At 37.7% G+C, this 24085-nt stretch overlaps 1 protein-coding gene across 1 annotated transcript; it reads left to right on the top strand.

Annotated features, from left to right (window-relative positions):
- Positions 1 to 110: 110 nt before the first annotated feature.
- DIS3 (DIS3 homolog, exosome endoribonuclease and 3'-5' exoribonuclease) lies at positions 111 to 22783 on the top strand. The gene is made up of 21 exons (XM_054198096.1): positions 111 to 414; positions 2605 to 2762; positions 3499 to 3692; positions 3805 to 3878; positions 5018 to 5185; positions 6052 to 6216; positions 7155 to 7268; positions 7362 to 7499; positions 8594 to 8740; positions 10044 to 10160; positions 11002 to 11103; positions 11766 to 11830; positions 11925 to 12009; positions 12671 to 12798; positions 13292 to 13378; positions 14395 to 14551; positions 16154 to 16368; positions 17446 to 17614; positions 18029 to 18187; positions 18598 to 18720; positions 22441 to 22783. Exons 1-21 carry the CDS (start codon positions 172 to 174, stop codon positions 22528 to 22530), a joined length of 2898 nt encoding a protein of 965 aa, XP_054054071.1. The 5' UTR covers positions 111 to 171; the 3' UTR covers positions 22531 to 22783.
- The last annotated feature ends 1302 nt before the right edge of the window (positions 22784 to 24085 follow it).

The following is a 24085-nucleotide window of genomic DNA, read 5'->3' as shown; positions in this document are numbered from 1 at the left end:
CCTCCCGCCCCTCCCTCCGGGCGGCCGAGGCGGGGCCGCGCGACGCCATCACCACGGCGACGCGGGCGGGCGGGCGCGCGGCGCTTCCCGCGCGGCAGGCTGGGAGGCTCCGCCTACCCCGGTCCTCCTTCCCTCCGCCGCGCGTGCCAGGGAGGCCGGGCGGCGCGCGCCATGCTGACCTCGCGGACCTTCCTGAAGCGCACGCGGGCGGGGGCGGTGGTGAAGGTGGTGCGCGAGCACTACCTGCGCGAGGACATCCCCTGCGGCGCCGCCCACTGCCGCCTCTGTCCCCCCCGCGCCGCCGACGGCCCCCCCGCCGCCACCGGCCTGCAGGCACGGCCCAGCGGCGCCGCCAGCAGCCTCTGCCCCGGCCCGCACTACCTCCTGCCCGACACCAACCTCCTCCTGCACCAGGTGAGCGGATCCCGGCGGCGGAGGGAGGGGGCGGGTGGCGGCCGCCGCCTCAGCGGAGCCACAGGCCCGGGTGGCGGGTTGGGCCCGCCGCCTCTCTCTGGGGCCTTAAGGCCTGGTCCAGCCTTGACGAAACGCGTGTGGGCGTGAGGTGCCCCGCTCCCCTTAGGCGTGGGGTTCAGGCTTCGCTGCTGGAGGGGTGCGTTTAGCAGTGCGCTGTAGGGGTCGTAGAATCATGGAGTGGTTTGAGTTGGAAGGGACCTTAAAGATCATCTTCCAGCCCCCCTGCCGTGCGTCTTCCCGTTGTTACTTACGCCTGCTCGATCCCTGGATGGGTAGCCTTTTCTTTCCCTGCCAGCTATTGAGGGGGCCTTCAGCATCCCCGATTCCAGTGTGCTTTTAAACTATATTCCGGTTTCATGTTTTGCTGCCTGAACAGTAGGAATAAAGAACAGCATTTTTTTTTGTTTATTGTATTTTGATACGGGGATGGAAGGTCATGTGAGGAGACTGAGTAGACTCTGAAGCAGTGATCAGGATCTTCAGGTGGTCACTGAACTTTCCCGCCGACCTGAATTTTCCTAAGTACCTATTCTGTTTTTCAGAGGCTGTTGTAAGCTTAACTTTTTTATGCTGTGATGTTGATTTCAGGTAATGAATAGAGGCTACACCATCATCCCCTGTACACTCTGAAAGCACAGGATGGACTTTAGTCTGCAGCTTATTGCTAATTGTGCGAAGGCTTAGTCTAGGCAGTGCAGACAGTAGAAGTCCAGGCTGGGAGGTAGTGGATTCCTAGACTCAATGTTTGGCCTTTATTTTTTTTTTTATTGCTTTTGAATACATCTGTAGAAAGTAGAATAGTGCCGTGCAGACATTGGAGACTGGACATAATTAACGAATCCTAACATGTATTACTCTGGAGGGGGGCACACCACTTGCATGTTTTAGCAGTTACCCATCCCAAAACTTGTGAGTAAGGATTTTCTTCCCAAAACAGCAAGTCAAGGGACTTTTTTAACTTGTTACCCGTGGATTTATTGGTGTCTGTTGTCAAAGTTTGTATATACATACAGCACTGAGAATGTGCTATGGTACTCTGCCATGAACTGGAGCAGTGGGGATTAAGAACTCTTGGTAACAGTAGGACAAGGTTTTACCTAGCAGCTGGAACAGGATTGCAACAGTAAAACTTGGCCTGTTAAGCCAGCTTGTACATAAAATGATACTGGATTTCTTGCCCTGTCAACATGGCTCTGAATCTTTAAGGTCACCTAAACATCAGGTACAGAGAAGCTTGGTCTGGCATTGCTTTTAATTCTTATAGCCATGCCCTTTAGAGTCTTACTGCTGTCTCATTTGGGAGATTGATTTGCACAGTTCCTTGCCACAAGCTTAGGAAATTAAGCTCTTGCATCTTTTTCTCCTGACTGGGAGCATGGATTTTTGGTGTACATTTCTCTCTTGCACACCATGGTTGTCGGGAGTTGGCAAACAAAAGTGATGAAAATTTTTTATCAAATTTACTCAAAAAAATTCGGTCTTTGAAAAGATGAAGAGCAGCTAACAGAATTCCAGTTGATTTGAATCTGTGGAAATTAAAATTGCAGTGCAACAGTGGGATTGTTTTTGGAGAACTTAAGCCTACATGCGCTCAGGCATGACCATGTTAGCTGTGTAACAGTGGTCAGGTACTATTTTATGGTTTGCATTGCTCGCAAAGACAGAATCCAGATATCCTTTAAATTATATTGGATTAGTGTCAGACTGTGGATGGATCTCCTTGGTTTACAAAGATTATAATTTAAAAGAATGCATTTTATGTAAACAAAATGTCTAGTGTACACATGGCCTTAAATTTGATTGGAGTCCTGCATATGTTGGGGCTGAATTTGGTGGGAGTCAGAAGAGCCCGTATCTTCACTCCAGCAAAATTCAGGTCACAAAGAGGCTAGAAAATCCTATTTGAACTTTTTGCCCACAAGCAGGAGGAAGCAGCTGAATATACTGTTCAGTTTCCCAATGGTGAGAGGAAAAGGCAGAAGTAGTGCAACTCATTCATTATTCATGTTAGCTTTTTACATATTAACCAAACAAATATTTCAAGTCCTGTTTTTGGATAGTTATTCCATTGTTACTGGATAATTGTTATAGCTATCCGTTGGATAATTGTTATTCCATTTTGTTCCTCAGATTGATATACTTGAAGATCCTGTGATTAAGAATGTCATTGTGCTACAGACAGTCTTGCAAGAAGTCAGGAATCGGAGTGCACCAGTATACAAGCGAATTAGGGACGTGATTCAAAACCCTGAAAAGCATTTCTATTCGTTCACCAATGAACATCATAGGTAAGGTGTGCAATAGGGTATAACAAGGTTGTACTGATGTCCAGTAAAAGAAACTGGGAAACAGAAATGGAACTTGAACTAGGTAAAAAAATTAGACCGGGGTGCATAGAACCGTATGCTTCTAAGGAATCCTGTTGAGAAATAGTTGCATGTTCCAGAGCTTTTCTGGTTTATAATTATTATAAGCATATATTATGAAAAGGTGATCAGAATATTGAATAAAGTGTACAGGCAAGACTGTTAACTTGAGCAATGGAATAATGTTTTTCCATTTTAGTGTCCCTTTTAAACATGTTCCAATGCTTTATTAATATTGCCAGCTCAGTTTGTAGCAGAATTCAGAAATCTGTTTGTTAATGACAGAAAGCTCTAAGAAATGAAGATGCAATTAATTTGCTTTCATTTGTGCTCACAAGTAGTTTCCAATACTGCAGTATCATATTTCTAGGAATCTTGAATCCCTAGTTCTAGCATCTTGAATGCAGGTCCTCTTCGATCGTCAGTGAGAAGGTTGTATTAGAAATTAACACTTCATTCCTACTTTTCTTTACCCTTCTGTCTCCTGACACTTACGTGGCCTATAGGCTGTTACACATATTATAAAAATTAGTACAGCAGTGGTTCTTTTGGTCTCACAGTCTTGATCTTGCTTGTCTGAAAAATTTTTGTACGTATGGATAGATGTTGGAATTTTTTTCGTTTTGTTTCCTCCCCCCCTTTTTTATTTTTTATTTAGAGAGACATACATAGAACAAAAGCAAGGAGAAACTTCTAATGACCGCAATGACAGAGCCATTCGGGTAGCAGTAAAATGGTACAATGACCACTTGAAGAAAATAGAGGATGAGAAGAATATTCAAGTTATCTTTTTAACGAATGACAAAACTAATAAAGAGAAAGCTCTAGAGGAAGGGATAACTGCTTATACGTGTAAGTGAAATGGCATGTATGTTTAATTTATTGCTCAGATAAACAATCTCAGCAGTCTGTTCATACTTAAATCCCATACGTCTCTTGCATAAATACGTGTGTGCTTTTGTAGGTGAGGAGTATATAAAAAGCTTGACAGCTAATCCTGATCTTCTAGATCGTCTTGCTTGTGTATCTGATGAAGGGGTATGTTTATTTTCTTTTTATAAAATAAATTCATCACAAATGGTTTGCAGTATATTATTAGATACCGTATTTCAGGCTATTAGCGTCAGTTTAGAATATGAGGATTCTGGACTTTATTACCATTTTGGCAATATAACTTTTTGACAGCTGAAAAGAAAAGAAATATTCCGTCTGGATTTGGGGCTGCTTATATGCCTATTAGTAGGTATCTAGTTATTTGTAAAAAGCCAGTTTCTTTAGATAACTGATGTGAAGATGAGAATTATAACGTTGGTTAAAGAAAGCGTATAAATATTGGAAATAATGGAAGCAAAATGAAAACTACAAAAGTATGTATTGCAAACCATGTAGATCTTTGTTTTGCGTCTATTATTTGAAAGTTTATGTTAACTTATTATTGATCAAAAGCATCTTCTATCAAAAGCTCTGATTTTTATGGTGAGTTAAGTAAGTGCAGGCTACAGCTCAAAGATGAGTTACATCCGCTTCTATCTCCTTGCGCTTTGGGTTTATCAGAATCAAGAGTTATATTTTCACATAAGACTGATATAGTTGAAAACTAACACCACCAAAAGATGGGAAGATTAATTTCAACAGAGTTAGTTCTGAGAGAATGGAGTAGGACACGCAAGAGTGGGAAGAAGGCGGAGGGTTCGGCTCATCTTTTCACCAGTTAGCTGTAGTTCATTCAGCTTTAATTTATTCTCTGACTGTTCAAAAGTTTAGTTGCAGTACTGTGTTTTCATAATGGTTCATAGAGCTTACAATATATGCTTAAACTGTGTCATACTCTTTACTATGCAGTACTATTTTCTTCACTGAGTTTATGTTTAGTCAGTATATCCAAATCAACATAAAAGTGTATGTCACTTGTGCAGTATCCTTTTAAGTAACTACAGGCAAACAGAAAGAGAAGAGGAGGCGTTTCTAAAATAGCCGTGTTTCTATGTTTTTTTTATGCTTCATTAGGAAAATTACTGCTTAGTAGTAGTTTTTCATCATTGTCCATATTGACATCTACACATAGTTAAAATTTTGGAGTTTGTTAGCTTGAATATCATGTTTCTGAGATTGGTTTTGGAATAATTGTGAATACAGAAGTCTGAAAATTTTCTCTCTCTCTTTTTTTTTTTTTTAAGAAAGAAATAGAAAGCGGAAAAATAATTTTCCCAGAACATGTTCCTCTTAGCAAGTTGCAGCAAGGGATAAAATCTGGTATTTACCTCCAAGGAACTTATAGGGCAAGCAGAGATAATTATCTTGAAGCTACTGTTTGGGTTCATGGAGATACTGAAGAAAACAAAGAGGTGAGTTTTTCATTTTGTCTTCATACTGTGAACTTCAGCTAGCCTCAGTAATGACTTAAAATGCAAGTCTTCCGTGGTGACGTATGTTAAGATGGAGCATTATAGTAATTTTTCCTCTTCTGTGTTTTTCTGGTGTTTTTTGTTTATTTATATGGATATAGACTATGAAATGTTGATTGTGCTCTGAATGTGTTTAAAATTATGCTTTATGCTGTGATAAAGTATTTGATAAAATAAAGCTGAATCTTAGTTGTTAATAGTTTTTCAGTCGACTCTAATATAACACTTTTTTTTTAATTAGTTTGAAATACATGGTGAAAGACAGAAACAAGTTTGCAGGAGGATTTTCCAAAAAACTGTGGTGACCTCTTGTGGGTCTCTCTTGCTTTATTTCCCCTGCTGTTTTCATGCCTGGTGTCGAATAGATGGGCTATTCGCCTCCGAGCAGTTAACCCAGCTGTCGACCGACAGGATTCTTTGTTGGTACAGTTGTACAGACGCTGCTGGCAGTTGCCTCTTCCCTCCCTATTTGTGGTGGCAGCTGAAAGTGCTTCTCTGGCTTTCTGTTTCTTTTATTCCTCTTTCCCAGTGGTATGTGGAGTCCCCTAGCCTGCAAAAATAGAAGGCTCGTCTGATTTAAATAAAAAGAAAAAAAGTCTGGGGAAAACAAATTATTTTTATAGAGGTAATTGGAGTCCTGAAATAATATCATCAGTACTGAATGAAACCGAAAACATGCCTTTAAATGTTTAGAGTGCAGAGCCCGTTATATGTGTATACTCTTCTGTTATACTGCTGTGATTTGGGTCTTCTGTTGCTATTGTCATGAATATTTGCATTTTCTTTTTGTTTTCGAAAAAATCCAGATAATTATACAGGGACTGAAACATTTAAATCGAGCAGTTCATGAAGATATTGTAGCTGTGGAACTATTGGCAAAAGATGAATGGGTGGCACCGTCCTCAGTGGTCTTGCAAGATGATGGCCAGAATGAAGATGACATTGAAAAGGAAGAGGAGAAAGAAAGCATTGTATGAAATAAATAATTTTTTACTTAACTCTTATGTTAAGAGAGAGATGAAATCTGCAATACCCTGGCAGTGTTAGGCTTTAGATTTATACATCCTTTTTATACTGACTCCTAAAAGCTATTGTGAATTTCGAAACTATAAAACTTAATTGTAGTCCTACAGTTGCATTAAATACATGATTATGTACAAAATGGATACTTTTTAATTAATACAAATCAGAATTTCCCATATTACTTTGTTAAACTTACTAAATCCAAAAGTAACTGAGTGGTAGTTAGCTTATAATGCAAAGCTATATACTGATGTGACGATTAGGATTTGCTAGAATAGGAACAAGCATTGTATCATGATGACAGTCAGCTTTTATAGGCAATGCATACATGTGGAACCAGTTGTAAAATATTCTTTAACTTCTTGCAGTAATTCCGCTTAATGTGCATGTACTGCACACACATGTATACCCTGTCCAAGAAGTATTTGCATTTTTTTAAAAACATGATCTTCCCACTGAATTCCATGGGAGTGTTTTTTAATTGTGTTTAGAATTACTGGAGAACTTTCAAGCAACATAAAAGGTCTCCTAAAAATTATAATAATAGGTTGGAAAAGAAAATGGAGATAGTTGTGTGGTAAGCAGAGACAGTGGAACAAGATAGTGTTTCTTCAGAGTCTTTTTCTACTCTTCTTTGTTTTTATGAAATGATGTCCATTTAAAAAAAAAAAAGACCACAACAAATTAGTCATGTCGCATATTAAAAATACTAAAAGTCATGCAAAGCACAGGGCGGCATAGTTCTGCTTTTGAAGTCATGATAGAATTTATAGTATTTAGTGACACCTAAGGTGTTACCACCAAGGTTTGAGATACATGCTGTAGTCAAACACGTTACCGTGAGTTCAGACAGCTCTGTGGTTTTAACTCCTGTGTTTTCTATCAGCTGAAAACTTCTGTTAACAAGGACATGCTGAGACCTACAGGAAGAGTAGTGGGCATTATAAAACGAAACTGGCGACCATTCTGTGGCATGCTTTCCAAATCACAGATCAAAGAGGTAAGGATATAATCAAGTTATTGAAAGTGCAGAGATTTTTTTTTTTTTTTCTGTAATTAGAAATTATTTGTTCCTTTTTCTGGCTGTTAATAGGCAAGGCGGCATTTGTTTACACCAGCTGATCGCAGAATTCCTCGCATTCGAATAGAAACAAGACAAGCAGATACACTGGAAGGACAAAGAATAATTGTTGCTATTGATGGTTGGCCCAGGAATTCCAGGTATCCTAATGTAAGTTAAGTGTTTTCTTCTGAACTCTCATCTATCTGTTTTTTATGTGTTTCTTAGATAAGATGCTTGTTATTTTCTGCAATGCTGAGTAATTTCAAAAAGTGTTGACGTGAATTTTAAGTTCTTTGAGTGCCGTTCTTTGATGGTCCCTAAATGATTTAGTTTACTCATACCCCAAAAAACAGGTATGGGTTATCATACTTAAAAAGCTTGGTCCTTAGGTTCTGCAGAGAACATACATATGCTAAGTTGCTTTATTTAGATTAACTAGGGACTGCCTTCTTTTAGTCTGCGCTTCTAGAAATGTGAACCTTTCTCTGTGGCTTTGTTCATCCACAGACTGATCACCATCCTGGCAAGTAGTTCTAAACACATTGGCCAAATTCAGTCAAATTGCTAGTGAGGCAGAGATACAGGTAATTGAGTTCTTAAAAGTTCTTTGTAAATATACAGGAGGATATAAAAGAAGTTGAGGACACTAGCTTCAATTTGTGTTGAACATGAGGTTTTGAGGAGGCTTCCATTGGCTTGTGTAGGAATGCATAGCTTGTAATGAATGAGAGCACAGGTGTCTCATGCATGTTTAGAGAAATGAAGGAAACATACAGAGGAAATGGAGGAATATATGGAAGGAGTGTTAAGACAAAGACAACATTACTGTAGAAGGTGAGACAGGTGAGAAAGCAAGTAGAGTTAACGTATTATGGAGTGGGATGCGTAACACAACACAAACCCATAGAGAAATTAGACCTTATTCATTTTGCTGCTTATACAGCAATGTTTTTTCTTTCCTGCAAAATTGAATTGCCATATTTACAATTTTTGCAGTCTTATATGTGGAGAATTTAGTGCCATTCCAGGAAAACAGGGGGAAATACAAAGTTCAGATTTATTTAATTCATTAAATGTTTGAAATTAAATTTCTCTCTTAAAGGTGAGAAAGTTAACTGAAGAAGGAAAGATTACTCCTTCTATGTAGTTTAGTATACTAATAACCTATGAGATAATGGTCTCAAATACTTACTTTTGAGCAAACAATATTGCATGTTTGTATGTGTGTGTATATATTCATATGTATGAATATTGTTTCTCAGGGTCATTTTGTAAAGAACTTGGGAAGTGCTGGAGATAAAGAGACCGAGACTGAAGTTCTTCTGCTTGAGCATGATGTCCCTCATCAGCCTTTTTCCCAGGGTGTCCTTAAATTCCTACCAAAAATGCCATGGAGCATTACAGAACAGGTAATAAGTTTTAAATAATTGTAGATATTACTGTGCCTTCTCCTTCAAATCAAACTGTGACGTTCTTGGATATCCCAGTGCACCAAAAACCAAGGAAAAATGTTGTCCGAAACCATTTTGTCTTTGGGTGGATTTTCAGGTGGATTTCTTACGGAAACAAGGCCTTTGCAACTTTTTGGGGTTGCTAAAACTGTGCTTGTTAGGGATAGACGTTTTAAGATAAAAAATGTATTACAGGTTTCATTAAAAAATAAAAATATAAAAAAGTCTTTTTGCAAAGGAGAGAGACTACAATTCAAATAATTGTAAAACCATCCCTAAGAGTTTTTCATCACACTAAATAGCATTGTAACCAAATGTGGCAGCCTGTGTCATTGCTAAAATAATGTGAGGTGAGGAGACTTTAATATATCCTGCTATAATCCAGAAAAGTAATTGGAGAAAAATAAATTGGTGTTTGCAGAATTGCTCATTATAAATGCTGTTTAGTGAATTTCAGGTTCTCCCCAGTAACATAAATACGTGAAATGGTTGCTTTACAATGTATGGAAAAATGTCATCAGGGAACAATTTGAGCATGATATGTTTTTCTTTTGGGCTGGGCTGGGGTTTTTTTGTTTGGTTTTGGGCTGGACTGAATGTTTTTGTTTGTGCGTTTTGTGTATTTTATTTTCTTTGAGGTGGGCTACTTTTATTATAATTTATTACCTACTCCTGTTTCTTTTGAACGTGGAAACTGAAGGAGGGATCTTTGTGTAAATTAGCTGTCTGAAAGTCAGTTGTCTGGTCTAAGATACCAATCTGCGATCTTTTTGTAGCCATCGTACAAAGGTAGACACTTCCAAAGTGTGCAGTTCCTTTCAACTGTCTAGACATCTAAACCTTAGAAAACTGAAGTTAGTTGAGAGCAGTCATATCCTAAACAATTTGTCCAGCTGGACATCAGTCAAAATTTCACTTAGAAAAATCTTGATTCCTGGTCCTGCTAATTCTGAGATCATGAAAAGATTGCAATTTTATTCTGTTTCTCTTCCTGTTTGCTGTAAACCAGAAAATTTTTCAGTACTTTCCATCATCTTCTGTCTTAGTTTTTCTGTTGCTGTGGTTTCTGCAGATCTGTTTTGATCTTATAAAGAAATATTACTGTGAATCTTTTCCTTAAACAAAAAAAAAGCACTCTGAAAGTAGTTCATTGCTTTAGAAAATCTTATGCAAAGAGTGTTTCTCAAATGATCATTTTTACTTTGATATGGAAGATGTTCTTGAAAACAACTTTTTGGTTTTGTTTTTTTTTTTATTTCAGGATATGAAATACAGGGAAGACTTAAGGCATCTATATGTTTGTAGTGTTGATCCTCCCGGCTGTACAGATATTGATGATGCATTGCATTGTAGAGAAGTAGAAAATGGAAATATAGAGGTATTGTTTCTTTTTTTTTTTAATGGTGCCAGTCAGTTTTTTTTATTTACTTCTTCCTTTATTTTACAAACAGTGCAGTAGTAGTAATAGTAAATGACATAAGCAAAGCTCCAGATCTGTTGTAAAATAAATTAATGGTGTTCGCACAACTGTGAGAAAGTAATAAAGAAAGGGAGTTGATTTGCATTACATCAGTGTCAGAAGTGGGAATTTAATGTCTTCTAAATTCACCCTGCTTTCTACTCATTTGGCATGGGAAATTAACATAGAATTTATTTACTGCTTTAGCTAAGTATAAACATAGATATCTACAGCTAGGGTAAGGAATTATTGGTAGAAAAAGCAAAGCTACTGCTGTAATGCCTAAGGATTGATTATTTTCTTTTTAAAAAAAGCATTAAAAAGCTACAGATTTAATACCAGTTCTCTGTCCCCTTATATCTGATTTAGTCAGGTTTTCTTTGTTGTAAATTAATTCGTAATAGCAGAATGTGCCAAAATGGAAGGTCTAGCAAACAGAAAAAGAAACCCAAATTTCCAGTGAGCCCTGAAGAAAGTGAAAGAGGTTATTTGAGCCCCCAGGCAAGAAGAGTTGCATTGGTAATGAATAGAACTTTCCACTAAGTGTACGCATGCCCTTATTTTGCGTAATTGCTGCAACTATTCATTTTTTTAATATCAGTATTGTAGGTTTTAAGTATTTCTAATACTAAATATAGGAGCTGCTGATAGGAACTGGGAATGGGTAAATTGGGTTGTAAATAAAAACTTGAGAAAGTTTCTTTCACGTTGAGAACTATTTCTCTTTTGTAAGATGCATAATATGATGCTTGTTTTTTAGGTTGGTGTACATATTGCAGATGTCAGTCATTTTATTCGCCCAGGAAATGCTTTGGATGAGGAGTCAGCGAAAAGAGGAACAACAGTGTATCTGTGTGAAAAAGTAATTGTTTTCTATATAAAAAGCTTTTTGTACAATTAAGCAGTTAGATTTATCATGCTTTCCTCTCTTAATTCTTGAGAGTAGAGACGTTATCTCTAAATTAAGTGGGGAAAAAAAAAACAGCTAGGCTCCTTTGGGCTGCACTTAATTTCCTCAGACTATCAAAATGAAGGTGTTTTCGGTCATTCAGCCTGCACAACAAGAAGGAGAAATATTTTTTTCTTTTTAAATCCATTATCTGTAGAATATCCCTTTCAGCTCCCGTTTGAAGCATTAATAACCTGTAATTCTGAAACTAGACTACTGTTTTAATATCGATCTGAAATTGCCAAAGTAGCCTGGTTTTGTGTTTTCCATTGTTTTTTCTTGTGATCGATAAATCTCTTACTGTTTCCTATGATTTGTATTCATTACAACTGTACACTTAATCCTGTTTATTTTAACTTATTTCTCACAGACCACAGTTTCTTTTCAGAAATAACTGCTACTAAAAACCCAATAATTAAAATGGATCTTGGAATTAATTTCCTCGAAGTAGCTTACGATTCTTCCAGAAATCTGAGCTTTCTTAGCAATAAAATAACTATTATTTCCAAGCTTTCAGTATATTAAAAATCAGGTAATTAAAATACATAGTCATGATTTTTATTCTTACTTTGCAGAGGATTGATATGGTTCCAGAGTTACTCAGTTCCAATTTGTGCTCCCTGAGATCTAATGTGGACAGGTATATGTATATGAGCCATACTTTGATCCTGATATGAAACTCCAGATGTTTATATGTAGATTTTTAATAGGTTTTTCCACCCTCTCTCTCTTAGGCTTGCATTTTCATGTATATGGGAGATGAACCATAAGGCTGAAATTCTAAAAACCAGATTTACGAAGAGTATTATTAATTCCAAGGTTAGTCACATAAATATTATTATACTTCTGAAAAAAAAGCTGGAGACCTTTTTATAAAAACAGTGATCAACAGACTTGATAATGAAGTTTTTTTTCTTTCTGTTTACTGATTTATATTTTCTTAGAATTAGAAAATGATGCTTAAGTACTAAAAATAAAGAAAATCTTAGAATCTGCCCTGGTCTTTTAAACCTCTTAAGACTGCAGTGTTTTTTGTACAGTTACTTTGTTATGCTATTTCAGTATATAAAGTTACGATATTTCAGTATATAAGTTATGACAATTCAGAAGTATAAATATTGCTATATCTACTGGACGTGGTTAGTATATACCAGCTAGTCATATTTTTCAGTTAAATTTAGTAGACCCTGTAGGTGTTTAATACATCTTTGAAAATTAGACCTCTGAGGCATAAAATACATCTGTGATCAGTGTAAAAAAACTACTGTAAATGCCTGGTATTCTTATTATCTTGCATAGGTCTGTCCTGTTTTGTCCATTATTCTTTGAGAATTACATGCATTAGGTGTTGAATGTAACCTTTGTATTATTGTGAACCAACTTTGACAGCAAATTGCAGTTTCTGCAAGACACTCCTATGTTTTTCTTTTCAGTAATCAATTACGTATCATGATATCTCTTTTGTTTTAACCTCTTCAAGGCTTCTCTTACGTATGCCGAAGCACAGATGAGAATTGATTCAGCAACTATGAATGATGAAATCACTACCAGCCTACGGGGACTAAACAAATTAGCAAAAATTCTGAAGAAGAGAAGAATTGATAATGGGTAAACGGTGCAGTGTCCCTGATACCTTTTTTTCCTTCCCCCCACCCCCCATTTTTTTTTCTGGGTATTTGTTGCTGTCAAACTTTATAATGCTCCTCTGCATCCATTTTTCCAGTGGAAATCTTTTGAAAGAGAAGTAGTTTGCCATTTCGATTTGCATAAAAATGCCTGTGTTCACTTCCCCAAAAATATAAGCGTGGGTTGTTAACTTTTCCTTCATAAGATCAATGAATATGGATCTCTTACAGTCATTATAGTCATTATACAAACACAACCAGAGGAGTAGGATTTGAAATTTTAGGAGCTACTATTGATGTGTGTGTCAGCATCATGATTTCTGCTAATTTGAACATTAATTCCACAATTTTATTTTTAATTTCTGCTAATTTTAAATTACAGTTTCATGATAAACCCAGATGTTGTGTACAGGCTCGCGACTCAGCTGCTGTGTCTGCTTTACTGTAGTTTGTTAATACCACTTACTGTCTTCCAGAGCCTTGACACTTTCCTCACCAGAAGTTCGTTTCCACATGGACAGTGAAACTCACGATCCCATTGATCTGCAGACTAAGGAACTCAAGTATGAGTTTTATTTTCCTCAATTGGTTAATTTGTGGCAGGAATGGAATTACAGACACGTTTAAGTAGCAGCACTTAGTTAATAGTGTACAGAGTTCCTGTAATAGTGCGGGACAATCATAGAATTATAGAATGATTTGGGTTGGAGGGGACCGTTAAAGATCACCTGGTCCAAAGTCTCCTGCCGTGGCGAGGGATATCTTTCCCTAGATCAGGTTGCTCAAAGGCCAGTCCAGCCTCACCTTGAACATTTCCAGTGATGGGGCATCCAGAACTTCTCTGGGTAAGCTGATCCTAGCAAAGAGAGTTCCTCTGTATTTTACTGCACTATTTATGAAGCAGGTTTTGAACTGTATGCTTCATATATGAACTTATGTCTTTACTACTGATTTAACAGAGCACTAAGGTCCAAACTTTCTACATCCCACTGGCTTCTCTGTGATGCTTTTCTAACTAATATTAATGAAGGAAAGAAGGTAGAAGTTGGAGTTGCGGATTACTGAAACTTTTAAGAACAACAGAGAAGTTATTGCACATGTGCACAGTGATATAGTCTAAGTGAGGAGTTCTAGTAACAGAGCTGCTGATTCAATTTCTGAAGATACTTAATTTCTCTCATGGTACTACTTAGTTTCTGTGCTAAAATCTAAACTTAGTTATGTATACTGTCATGACTTCATGGTGTACAACATGGTGCTTTCAAACTTGATATGCATTCTTCATCTTAGGAAGAATCAAGAGGCATATCTGTTAGTCTTTTGGGGAATTTTAAATCGCATTTTTCTTTAATGTAATTTGTTATTTTAGAATACTTTAGGTTTTTTTCTTCTGACTCAGCGTTTGAAACTTAATAAATGTTATGGTTTTAGTCTTAATGGCATTTGTCTATATAAATGTTCAAAACAACTAGTTAATATATAATATTGTTAGGATGGTGGAATGTTTCTTCATTAGGCACTCAAAGTAAATATATAATTTAATGCTTTTCTAACAATATAAAATATTTTATGTTGATAGAGAAACAAATTCCATGGTTGAAGAGTTCATGTTGCTTGCCAATGTCTCTGTGGCACAAAAAATTTACGATGAGTTCCCAGAGTTTGCCTTGCTCCGGAAACACCCTGCTCCTCCCCCATCGAATTATGACATCCTTGTGAAGGCCGCAAAGTCCAAGGCAAGTTTTTACCATGCTAATTAAGTTAATTAATTATAAAAAGCTATGTTTTCTTTCTGGTTGGCCACTTAGCCAAGAATAGGGGTTGGAGAGCAGTATTTTGAAAGCGTGTCAGCTACACTTTGAAATTGCTGGTACTTGTAGCAAGGTAATTCTACCTCTAGATGAAAGGAAGAATCTTGGGCTTTTTAAACCCTTTCTTAGGTAAAGCAAAGAAATCACTCTCTTAAGTCTTTTGTATTGTAACTCTTGTGTGCTGTGAATGTTTTCTCCTTTCCAAGCCACATGTGATTTTTGAGCCAGTTTTTGGCTTTGGATCGCATACATTATTGATGCACTTAAAAACTGGTCAATCACATCAAATAACATGTCTCTCAAAGTCAGGAAGTAAGAAAATGCATTCGTATGTGTTTAGTTTCCATCCTCTCCTTAGATGAGCTAGAGATTAATTTAGCCTGAAACAAGTCTGATTTAATTAACAAGTCTGAACTGAAAAATTACTTTCCCAGTTTCAGGATCTTTTATTTGAGCTGAACTTAATTTTCTAGACAATGGGATGTGCATACATATTTCCTTTCCCTTCAGCTCTTCCTCCCCACCCCCCCCTTTTTTTTTTCTAGATGCGAGAGAGAAGCTCCCAAATTCTATCAGTGTAAGATTAATAGATGACCCCATTTAATTTTCCACTGCTATAAAACTGGAATATTGATAATGATTTCATTTGTACTCTGAAAATTATTTTTTAAGTACCGTTTTATTTGGAAAGCAAAATTCCTGTGCATAGACAAATACTCTTTTAATAAGTCAAAGTTGCTTTTCACTACTCTGACACAACCATCATAATTAGGTAAAAATATGCTATATTTTTGTTACTTTTTTTACAAATATGCTGTTATTTTACCATAATACAGGCATAATTTGATCTCTAGATCATACTTTGTTGTCAGTGGTGTACAGGAAGGAAAGAACATTCTACTGATCTTGTGATAAAACTTAATTTGTGTGATTGGAAATTAAAAATGCATTATGTATTTTCATGCTACCTGAATTTTTACCAGGGAACACTGGCAAACAGGGAACAAGATGTCATACGGTACTAGTGTTACAAATCACTTTTCAAAGTGTAAGTTTTAATTATTTTGTGGAGGAAGTACAACAAGGTCGAGTACTGCTTACGTTGTGCTTGGATGAGAATCTGTGCGTGGCATAAATACTTTTTTTTTTTTTTTTTTTTTAATATCCCTTCTGGGATAGGAAAAATCAAAGGAATGGAAAAATCAAACCAAAGGAAATAAAAAAAATACTTGTTAATATTAGCCTGAAGTGTTTCTTAGTTCTGAATGGATGTCTTTTCTGAATTCCTAGGCTATTGACTTCGCTTTTCACTTTTTCCATAGAGCACTAGTAATAATGAAGGAAGGACCTTGTGCGTGTGCATGGGTGGAATTTTTTTTTGGCAATAGCGGCATTCCATTAGGTTATTAGGTGTGGTACCTGTGCCAGTTGCTAAGATGGATGTAGCTGTTACATTTCTGCTTAGGCTCTGTTAATGCTTGCTAGCAATACCTGACCTTTTTTTTATTTTTTCTTCCCTCCTTCCAGGATTTGGAAATTAAGACAGATTCAGCTAAGGCTTTGGCTGAATCATTAGACAAAGCTGAATCTCCTACGTTCCCCTATCTAAATACACTGCTGCGAATTTTGACCACTCGCTGCATGATGCAAGCTGTTTATTTCTGCTCTGGAATGGATAATGATTTTCATCACTACGGTTTAGCCTCACCTATTTATACCCACTTTACCTCACCTATTAGAAGGTACTTTATTTTACCAAAGTCTCAGAGAACCAAAAAAAAGGGATTTATTTGTGAAAAAACTCTATTTTAAATTATGATCATGTCCATTTAAAACAAAACGCTGTTTCTGTTCAGCTTTAGATTTCAGTTGAAACAGCAGTGGCTTTACATGGTGATCTGTCTTCATGTAAACTCCCGTGTTTGCTGTCTATTACTCCTAATGTCTAATAAAACTTTGTTAAATGACTCATAAAAATAAGAGAAATACATCCCTAACGCATATCTCTGTCACAGAAATGCACTTCAGGATCAGTTAGCATTATGTAAGTCAACCAGTAGTTTTTCATGTGGAAGCAGTGTTTAAATTTTGAGGAGACTGTATTATACATATAAAAACATTGCTAATTTAAAACTCGCTAGCTGTAGCAGTTGCATTGTAATGAAATCCTACATCTTGGAAAATGAAGGGCGTTTTTTCTTTTAACTAAAAAGTATCTAAGTTTTGAGGAAAATAATTGTTGTCATATTTTGCTCCTTAGAAACATTTCTAGTGAGATGTCTTACAGGTGGATTAAAATCCCTGTGCATTTCTGTGGATAATTTGCAGAGCTTCTAGGAGTCCTAATAGGAAATTTTAGTTGCTAACAGAAGTGATACAAAATTCCTGGCTGAAGTTCTAATAAAAGTTACGGTACCGAGAAAGTCAAGCGTGATTATGCTTTGCAGATCAATGGCATTGAAATACAATTCTACACTAAATTTGTCTAGTTCATGGGAAAGGGGAGAGGGAGTGGCTTATGCTGCCATGGTGAAACATTATTCTTTAGACCAAAAATAAAACTTTGTTTCTTCTTTGTAAACATTCAACAATACAGGCTCTATTAGTAGAATATAGTAAAGAATTTATCTTGGAAAATAGTTTGTTCTGGCTCTGCAGAGTGTATCTGGTCAGTGAAGAGATAATACAGGGAGTTACCAGCAGACCGTCATTACAAAAACTTTCTCATCTATAAGACTCATAAAAACAAAATAATACTCAGAAACTTTTTCTTAAGTATGTTTTGATATGTCATTGATCATTTAATCTCACCTGTACAGGTATGCTGACATCATAGTACATCGACTTTTGGCAGTGGCCATAGGAGCAGACAGTACTTACCCCGATCTTTTAGATAAACATAAACTAGCAGATATGTGTAAAAATCTCAATTACCGACATAAAATGGCTCAATACGCACAAAGAGCATCTGTTGCATTCCATACACAGGTAAGCATTCAGAGGTGTGAGGATTAACTGTGGGTGATTCACGTTGATTTTAAAGGAAGGGAGGGAACATCGAGTTGTGCAAAACCAAGCAGGTCTGTAGGAATGATGAAGAATGAGGGCTGCTTCCTTGAGGAGAAGCTTCAACATTGCATTGCTGGTTCTGAAAAATTTAGAATAATGGCCTCTTGAGGATTCTTTTTACTTCATGTTTTTTATAGATACGATGAATGTTTAATACTATAGTAATGTTATAAAGTTTATGGGATTTTTTTAATTTGCTTTCAATATATGGTGTGTAATTATCACTAAGTATAGATTTGTAATTGCTTTGTTTTTTTCAGCCAGTATATTTGTAATCCAAAAGAATGTTCTAGTGCTTTTTTTTCTCATTCATGTATTTTACTTTTGTTACAGCTGTTCTTCAAAAACAAAGGAGTAGTGAATGAAGATGCATATATATTATTTGTAAGAAAAAATGCAGTTGTGGTTCTGATTCCCAAGTATGGGTTAGAAGGAACTGTCTTCTTTGAAGAAAAAGGTAAACCAACACCGAGACTGGATTACAACAATGAGGTATGTTTTTATAAGGTTTGTTCTTAAATACCTTTGGTTTTTTGATTTGGTAAGTGACCAGAATGACTAAAATCTATTCTAGTTGGATTTAGAAGGGTAAGAGAGGCTATTCTAAATGCACATTTATTAATCTGTAGTAATAGTGCCACTATGGCCTTTATAAGTCCAAATAAGCAGGTTATGATAGGAATTGGTTTCTGTAATAGATAGTGCTAATACCTGCTTATCCATGTAAATACTGCAAAAATGTATAAACCATGTATTACGATACTCTGACCAATCAGGACAGTAATTTTTGTGTTCATTTTTATTGACACATAACGTTAATGATTTCCTACAAAAATATTTGTTTGTATAAAAACATCGGACGTTGTAAGCAGTGAGTGCTTATACAAAATTTGAACTTTCAGGTGCCGTCACTTACTGTGGAAGACACAACGTTACATGTATTTGATAAAGTTAAAGTGAACATTATGTTAGACGCTTCCAACATCCAACATCAGAAAATTCGGATGGTGTTAGTAGAACCAAAGGTAAGGCACAAGATTTGTGATTCGTGTAATTGTATTACCCTTCAGTAATCTTAAAAAATCAGCATATGGTAAAATTGAAACTTAAGCCAGAAGAAAAAAAATCATTTAGCAGCAGATTGTAGCGATTGCTTCGTATCTACTCCCAATAAAACACAGGTCTGCTTTTGTTTGCTGTTGAAAAGAATAAAGGGCTCTAAATTAAATTTCCCTTCTGGACCCATCAGGGCTATTTCCACTGATGGGAAAGGTGATGATTTGCTGGAGTAATATCTTTTGAATTTCATGGTTCTGTAATCAAATCTCCCTTTTGAAAATCTGCCAAAACTCAGTAGGATCATCTTTTTGCTCCAGTAAATTGTGGTGTAACTGTGATGGGTGGCTCAGAAGGAAACTCAGTGTAGTTGCTGGCTGTAAATGGCAGTCCTTCCTTACAACTTCCACCTTACAAAAATTCTCTCTTGATAATGTTATAATACCTGTAATGTCCCAATAACTGTGTCTCCGGTCTTAAGACTTGTCAATTCTAGCTTCTTAATGCATCAGGGACACTGGGGTTTTCACCTGCTCTCACACCTCAGGCCTGCTGAGTATTTTTGCGTGCCATTACAAGATTGTGTACTTTCATTAAGTTATGTGTGACTTTTTTGGTAAACAGATGGTTGCACTCATTGTGTATCCGTAATCATGGAGGAAAAAGAAAACCCAAAATAAGCAAGAGATCCTTGTTTACATAGTCAAACATTATTCCTTTTGTCTGAGAAATCATCTCTTTCCAAACACATGTAAATATTCTGATCTTTGAGCTGTGGTATTATCTCGTGTCGAAGGCAATCCTCATGATTTCAAAAAGTGGGAGCAGATAACGGAATTCATAGTAGACAGAAACCTTGCATCCTGCTGCGCATTAACCTGCAGAGCTGCCCACTGCTTGCGCTCACCCGGCAGTGTTTGTCAGAGCTGCTCTTGTGGGCTTAACTCCGGAACAAACACTCGTTGCAAAGACTCCAGTCCCCAAGGGATGCACTTTCTTCTTTGAAAATAGGCACAAAGTAAGGCTAACGCAAGCTGATCTTTATTTATTCTCTTCCTCTCCCCTTCCCTTCTACTTCTTGTACTAATTTCTGTGAACGTCCTTCCTCTACAGCAAAGCCAATACTACACTCTTAGCTTATCCCTTGGTACAGGAACAGCTGTACTAGTTAATCCAAAATACTTTGTCACCCTAAGCATCAGTTACTAGTCCTCCTTCCTGGTAAGGAATGAGTGTAGGAGTAAGATGCACATACAGTGATCATTCCCTTTGTGTCCATTCAAAGCTTCCTGCAATTTACAGCTTCCATACTGTCTCACCCAGATACACATCTTTGTGTTCAGTAGATAGTCTTGTCCTGCAAATTTCTTTAATCACTTTTTTGCCCAGCTTACACTTCTGACTCCCACAGCATCTTGTTAACAGTACATTCCTCAACTCACTGTGTATGGAAAAAGTACTTAGCCTTTCATTTGTTTCAAGCCTAATACTGTTACTTGATGACAGACTGCATTTACTACACTATGAAAAAGAATATTTTATTTCTATTTACCATTCCTCTGCCACTCAATTCTATATGCTTCTGTTATCCACTATATTAGCTCCTGCTCTTCAGGAAACTATTTTGTATCTTTGATCTTCCTTGTCACCTTTGTTTTTGTAGTTCCATTTTATGATTTTTTTTTTTTTTGAGCTGGAAGAGAAGCACATGCATGATTCTGAAAGCGAGCACGCCACAGGTCCATACAGGATCACATTGTACATAGCGACATACGTACAGGATTTTCCGTGTTGTACGGTGTTATGTGGGAACACTTTGCATCATCTTTCATTCCTTCTAGTACCAAGACCAGTTTCAAGCAGTGAGTTTATACACACCGAGAGTTGCTAGTTGACAGTTTTACACCTGCTTTTAGAACTGTGTGATGGACAGTGTCTCGTCCTGCTAGTATTCCTCTTACCCAGTTTGTCCTAAACCTTCTTTTTTTTTTTTTTATGATGGTCATTTGTAAGTTTTCTTGCTGTTGATCTTAATTTTCTTGAGTGCTTGAAATACATTTTGATTACCTGTTGTTCGTGCCTGTTTTAGGTTTTTATTATCACCAAGCTATCCAGTGATGGAGAAGCAAGGAAGAATTCCCTGCCTCTCACTTACTTGGAGAATTTTTATTACTATTCCTCAGTCTTTTGGGCTTGCCTGTTTATTTTAACTTATTTCTTCTTCATGTGGACAGGATTTTTACTTCTTAAAGGATGACTGTTGACTTGTAATACAGATCACTGACATTTTTTTTTCAAGCGTTGTCTTGAAATGCTATTAATAAATGGCATATTCTTACTCCCAAGTCTCTTAAAATTCCATCTCATCCCTGAAAGCATCTTACCTTTTTGCTACCCCCTTTAATAAAATTTTCACTAAATTCCTTCAAAATTGCAGTAATAAGGTTTGGGTTTTCTTTCCTTCTATCGGGGTGATGCATTTTGAGTAATTACAGTGAAATCAGAGGGCTGGGTCTGTTGGTAACCTCTTGAGCAGGTCCTCAGACAAGAGCTGCTTCTCCCTTTTTCTGGGTTCTCCGTCTAGTTGCTCAAAGAAACAGGCGTTTATGGGACTTAGAAACCAAGTGTCTGTCTTGAGCCTTCTCATGACGCTTAGTCGTTGAAGATAACTTACTGTTGCTGTGTTACCTGTTCTCACAGCCTCTCCAGTACTGCTTAGCACGTCATAATCCTTGCCATCCTAACTAGCTGACCCAAAAACATAGCCTTCAGCTTATGGCGATGGCTTGTGTTCCAGCGCAGGTGCCTGCGTTACTCTAATACAATTAAGTGGCTCTTCTACTGGTACACGTTGTCGCTTTCACATGATTTATAACCTGGTAAAGTCAAGTCCTAGCGGTGAGCTTCCTTGCATCAAGCTTCTCAAGTGCCCGTTGCCTTCTCGAATCAGACATTGCATTTGAGTCTACAGGCGAACCGCAAGAGGAGCCTGCACGTCTGGGCTTGGTCCAATTGTTTTATGGACCCTACTTAAATGAACTGTTTCATTATGGCCTGCTTCACCCTTCTCTGCTTGAATGCCACTCATTTCCGTATTCTCACGGAAAGCACAGCCTGCTTCTTGGTGACCTCTTCCCTCGAGGACAAGCCGTTCTCTGTAAGCATGCAGGCTTTTTTATTCTTCTTGTTCCTTGCTTTAGAAAAAGTCTATTTTCCGCTTATTTCAAAAGTTTTGCCAGTTTTTCTGCCAAAGCTAAATGCCTTTTTGCTCTGTTGTGTCCCGAGCCTCACAGGGCCTCTGCTTGACAGGAGCAGCACTTCAGAAAACACCACGGTGGTGATTATTGTAAAAGCAAAATGAAAATTGTTAGGTCAGGACCCCTTTTCACCCCTCTCATTCACACCCCCTGCCTTCTAAGCCTTTGTTAAGGCCGAGGAGGCGGCGCTTATAATCTGGTGCAAACTGCTGGCCATTTAGTCAGGAGGGGTGCTGCTGCTTCTCCTCCCCTGAGCTTTTTCCAGCTTGTACTTCAGTCGAGTGTCCTAGCTGGGATTGTCACAGGATGGGAGACCCTCTCTTAGATGAATGCTAACAGGATTTTCTGCTGTTCATACAGTGTTTGTAAAAGGTCTGTACAAGTAAATTTGAGGTAAAAGTGTTCCGACTTCTAATTCTTCTCTCACTGCAGATACCAGGAAATGATGCGCCTGCAAATCTACCTACAGAGATAAACAGCAAGAATGAACCCGAGAAAAAGAAAAAGAAGCTACAAAAATAGCTGGATGTAAAAGTTAATAGGAAGTCACACATGAATCATTTGTATTTACGTATTTTTCCCTATGGGCAAAATGCTAGGAACAGGTTTTGTTTACTTTTAATTACACATTTTTTTAATATTTGTAAAACTGGCTTTTTTTAAAAAAAACTTTTTATGAATATATATATGCAGGAGAACAATAGTTTTAAAACCAAGTACGTCTACGGTTTTGTCTTGTGGGTGAAAATAAATGCTTCTGCAAAGCGAAGGAAAAGTAGTATTTTATTAACAGCCTTTCACCATTCAAGAGTCCATCAGAAGTCAGTCTCGTCAGCCTTCAGCGCATTCCCTTGAGCACCTCAGAACTGAAAGAAGTAATTGTGCTAGTTCCTGCTCCTAAATGCTAACAGAATTTACTCTTGAAAGATAAATTCCACAGACTTACACTTCCTTCTGGGAAAGGTCTCTTTCACGCCACGTTAGCTGGGTGTATACATGCCACACGGTATGCAGATGGAGAGAGAAAGTATACCATAAAAGTGCGTTAGTCTTTGTCCTAGCCCTTAAGGCAATTTAAAATCATTGCTTAGCCTCTGATGAACTGCCTTAAAAAATAAAAAAAGGATGGAAACCATCAGTTATATTTGTGTTACACAAAAATCCACAAGTAACAAGTTTTGCAGTGATCTTTCTAGCTTGCGTTGCCAAGATGCTGGCGAGTTAGAATTCTCAAAAAAACCCACACGCGTGTTGTGCCTTGAACTGCGTTGTTACAGTCCAGCTACATCACCTGGCTACATTGTCCTAAAACATGTTTTACGTGCTGTGAGGACTGAAGTCATTTTAAGTGGCCTTCTAGCTTCAGTGCTGAACTCCCACCACAGGGATTTTGTTCGAGGTGGCTGCTATTGAATTCTGCAAGTTCGTTTCAGTAAAAATCCCCCCCGAGCGTGCCTTGGATTACAGTAGTGTGTATAGATCGGGTCTGCTGATGCCAGTTCCTAGCTCTGGAAGCCAAGAAACTGCAATCCCACATGCTACAGGTGTTCCTCGGAGATCTTGAGGAGTTACAGCTCACAAGCTTCTATACTCGTCACTTATTCCTCAGTGGTCTCCTTGGGTAATCGGCAGGTCACAGGTGATCAATACATGGTTGTCTCTTGGCCACGTTTACTCAGCTCCCTGTATGCTGTCCTTGTAAAGGCTTGGAGCAGATTTATGAAGTACATACGTATAAAAGGCATTAAAAGGAGACAATTAACGTGTTTAACCGATCGCAGTAGAACCCCGTGAACGATACGTTTGAATCCTGTCACCGCTCTTCTAAAAGGCTTATTCGGAAACTTTAAAACTTAAGTTTCAAGAAAGATGTGCAGGGCACTGGATCTACAACTGGTACGACACTTTAATTCAACACCATACATTGTAGTAACTGAAGCCGTTTTTTAAACTGTATGTACGAGAGCAAAAGCTTGCCAAGCTCCTTACCTTAACGCCTTCCTCCCTCCCCCAGCGCCGCCCCCCCCCCGACCCTACACACGTACACGTGTTCCAGGCAGCACTGACACAAAAGATG

The sequence above is a fragment of the Rissa tridactyla genome, chromosome 1 (genome assembly GCF_028500815.1).
Source record: "Rissa tridactyla isolate bRisTri1 chromosome 1, bRisTri1.patW.cur.20221130, whole genome shotgun sequence".
Classification (NCBI taxonomy): domain Eukaryota; kingdom Metazoa; phylum Chordata; class Aves; order Charadriiformes; family Laridae; genus Rissa; species Rissa tridactyla.
Note: the sequence above shows the minus strand (reverse complement) of the source record. Positions and strands in the feature narration are given on the sequence as shown.

Excerpts from the sequence above, each read along its gene's own strand:
- DIS3 (XM_054198096.1), top strand. The coding sequence starts at position 172 with ATGCTGACCTCGCGGACCTTCCTGAAGCGCACGCGGGCGGGGGCGGTG. Across the intron at positions 10,161-11,001 it reads TAGAAAATGGAAATATAGAG|GTTGGTGTACATATTGCAGA; the intron begins GTATTGTTTCTT and ends CTTGTTTTTTAG. Across the intron at positions 17,615-18,028 it reads CTGTTGCATTCCATACACAG|CTGTTCTTCAAAAACAAAGG; the intron begins GTAAGCATTCAG and ends CTTTTGTTACAG.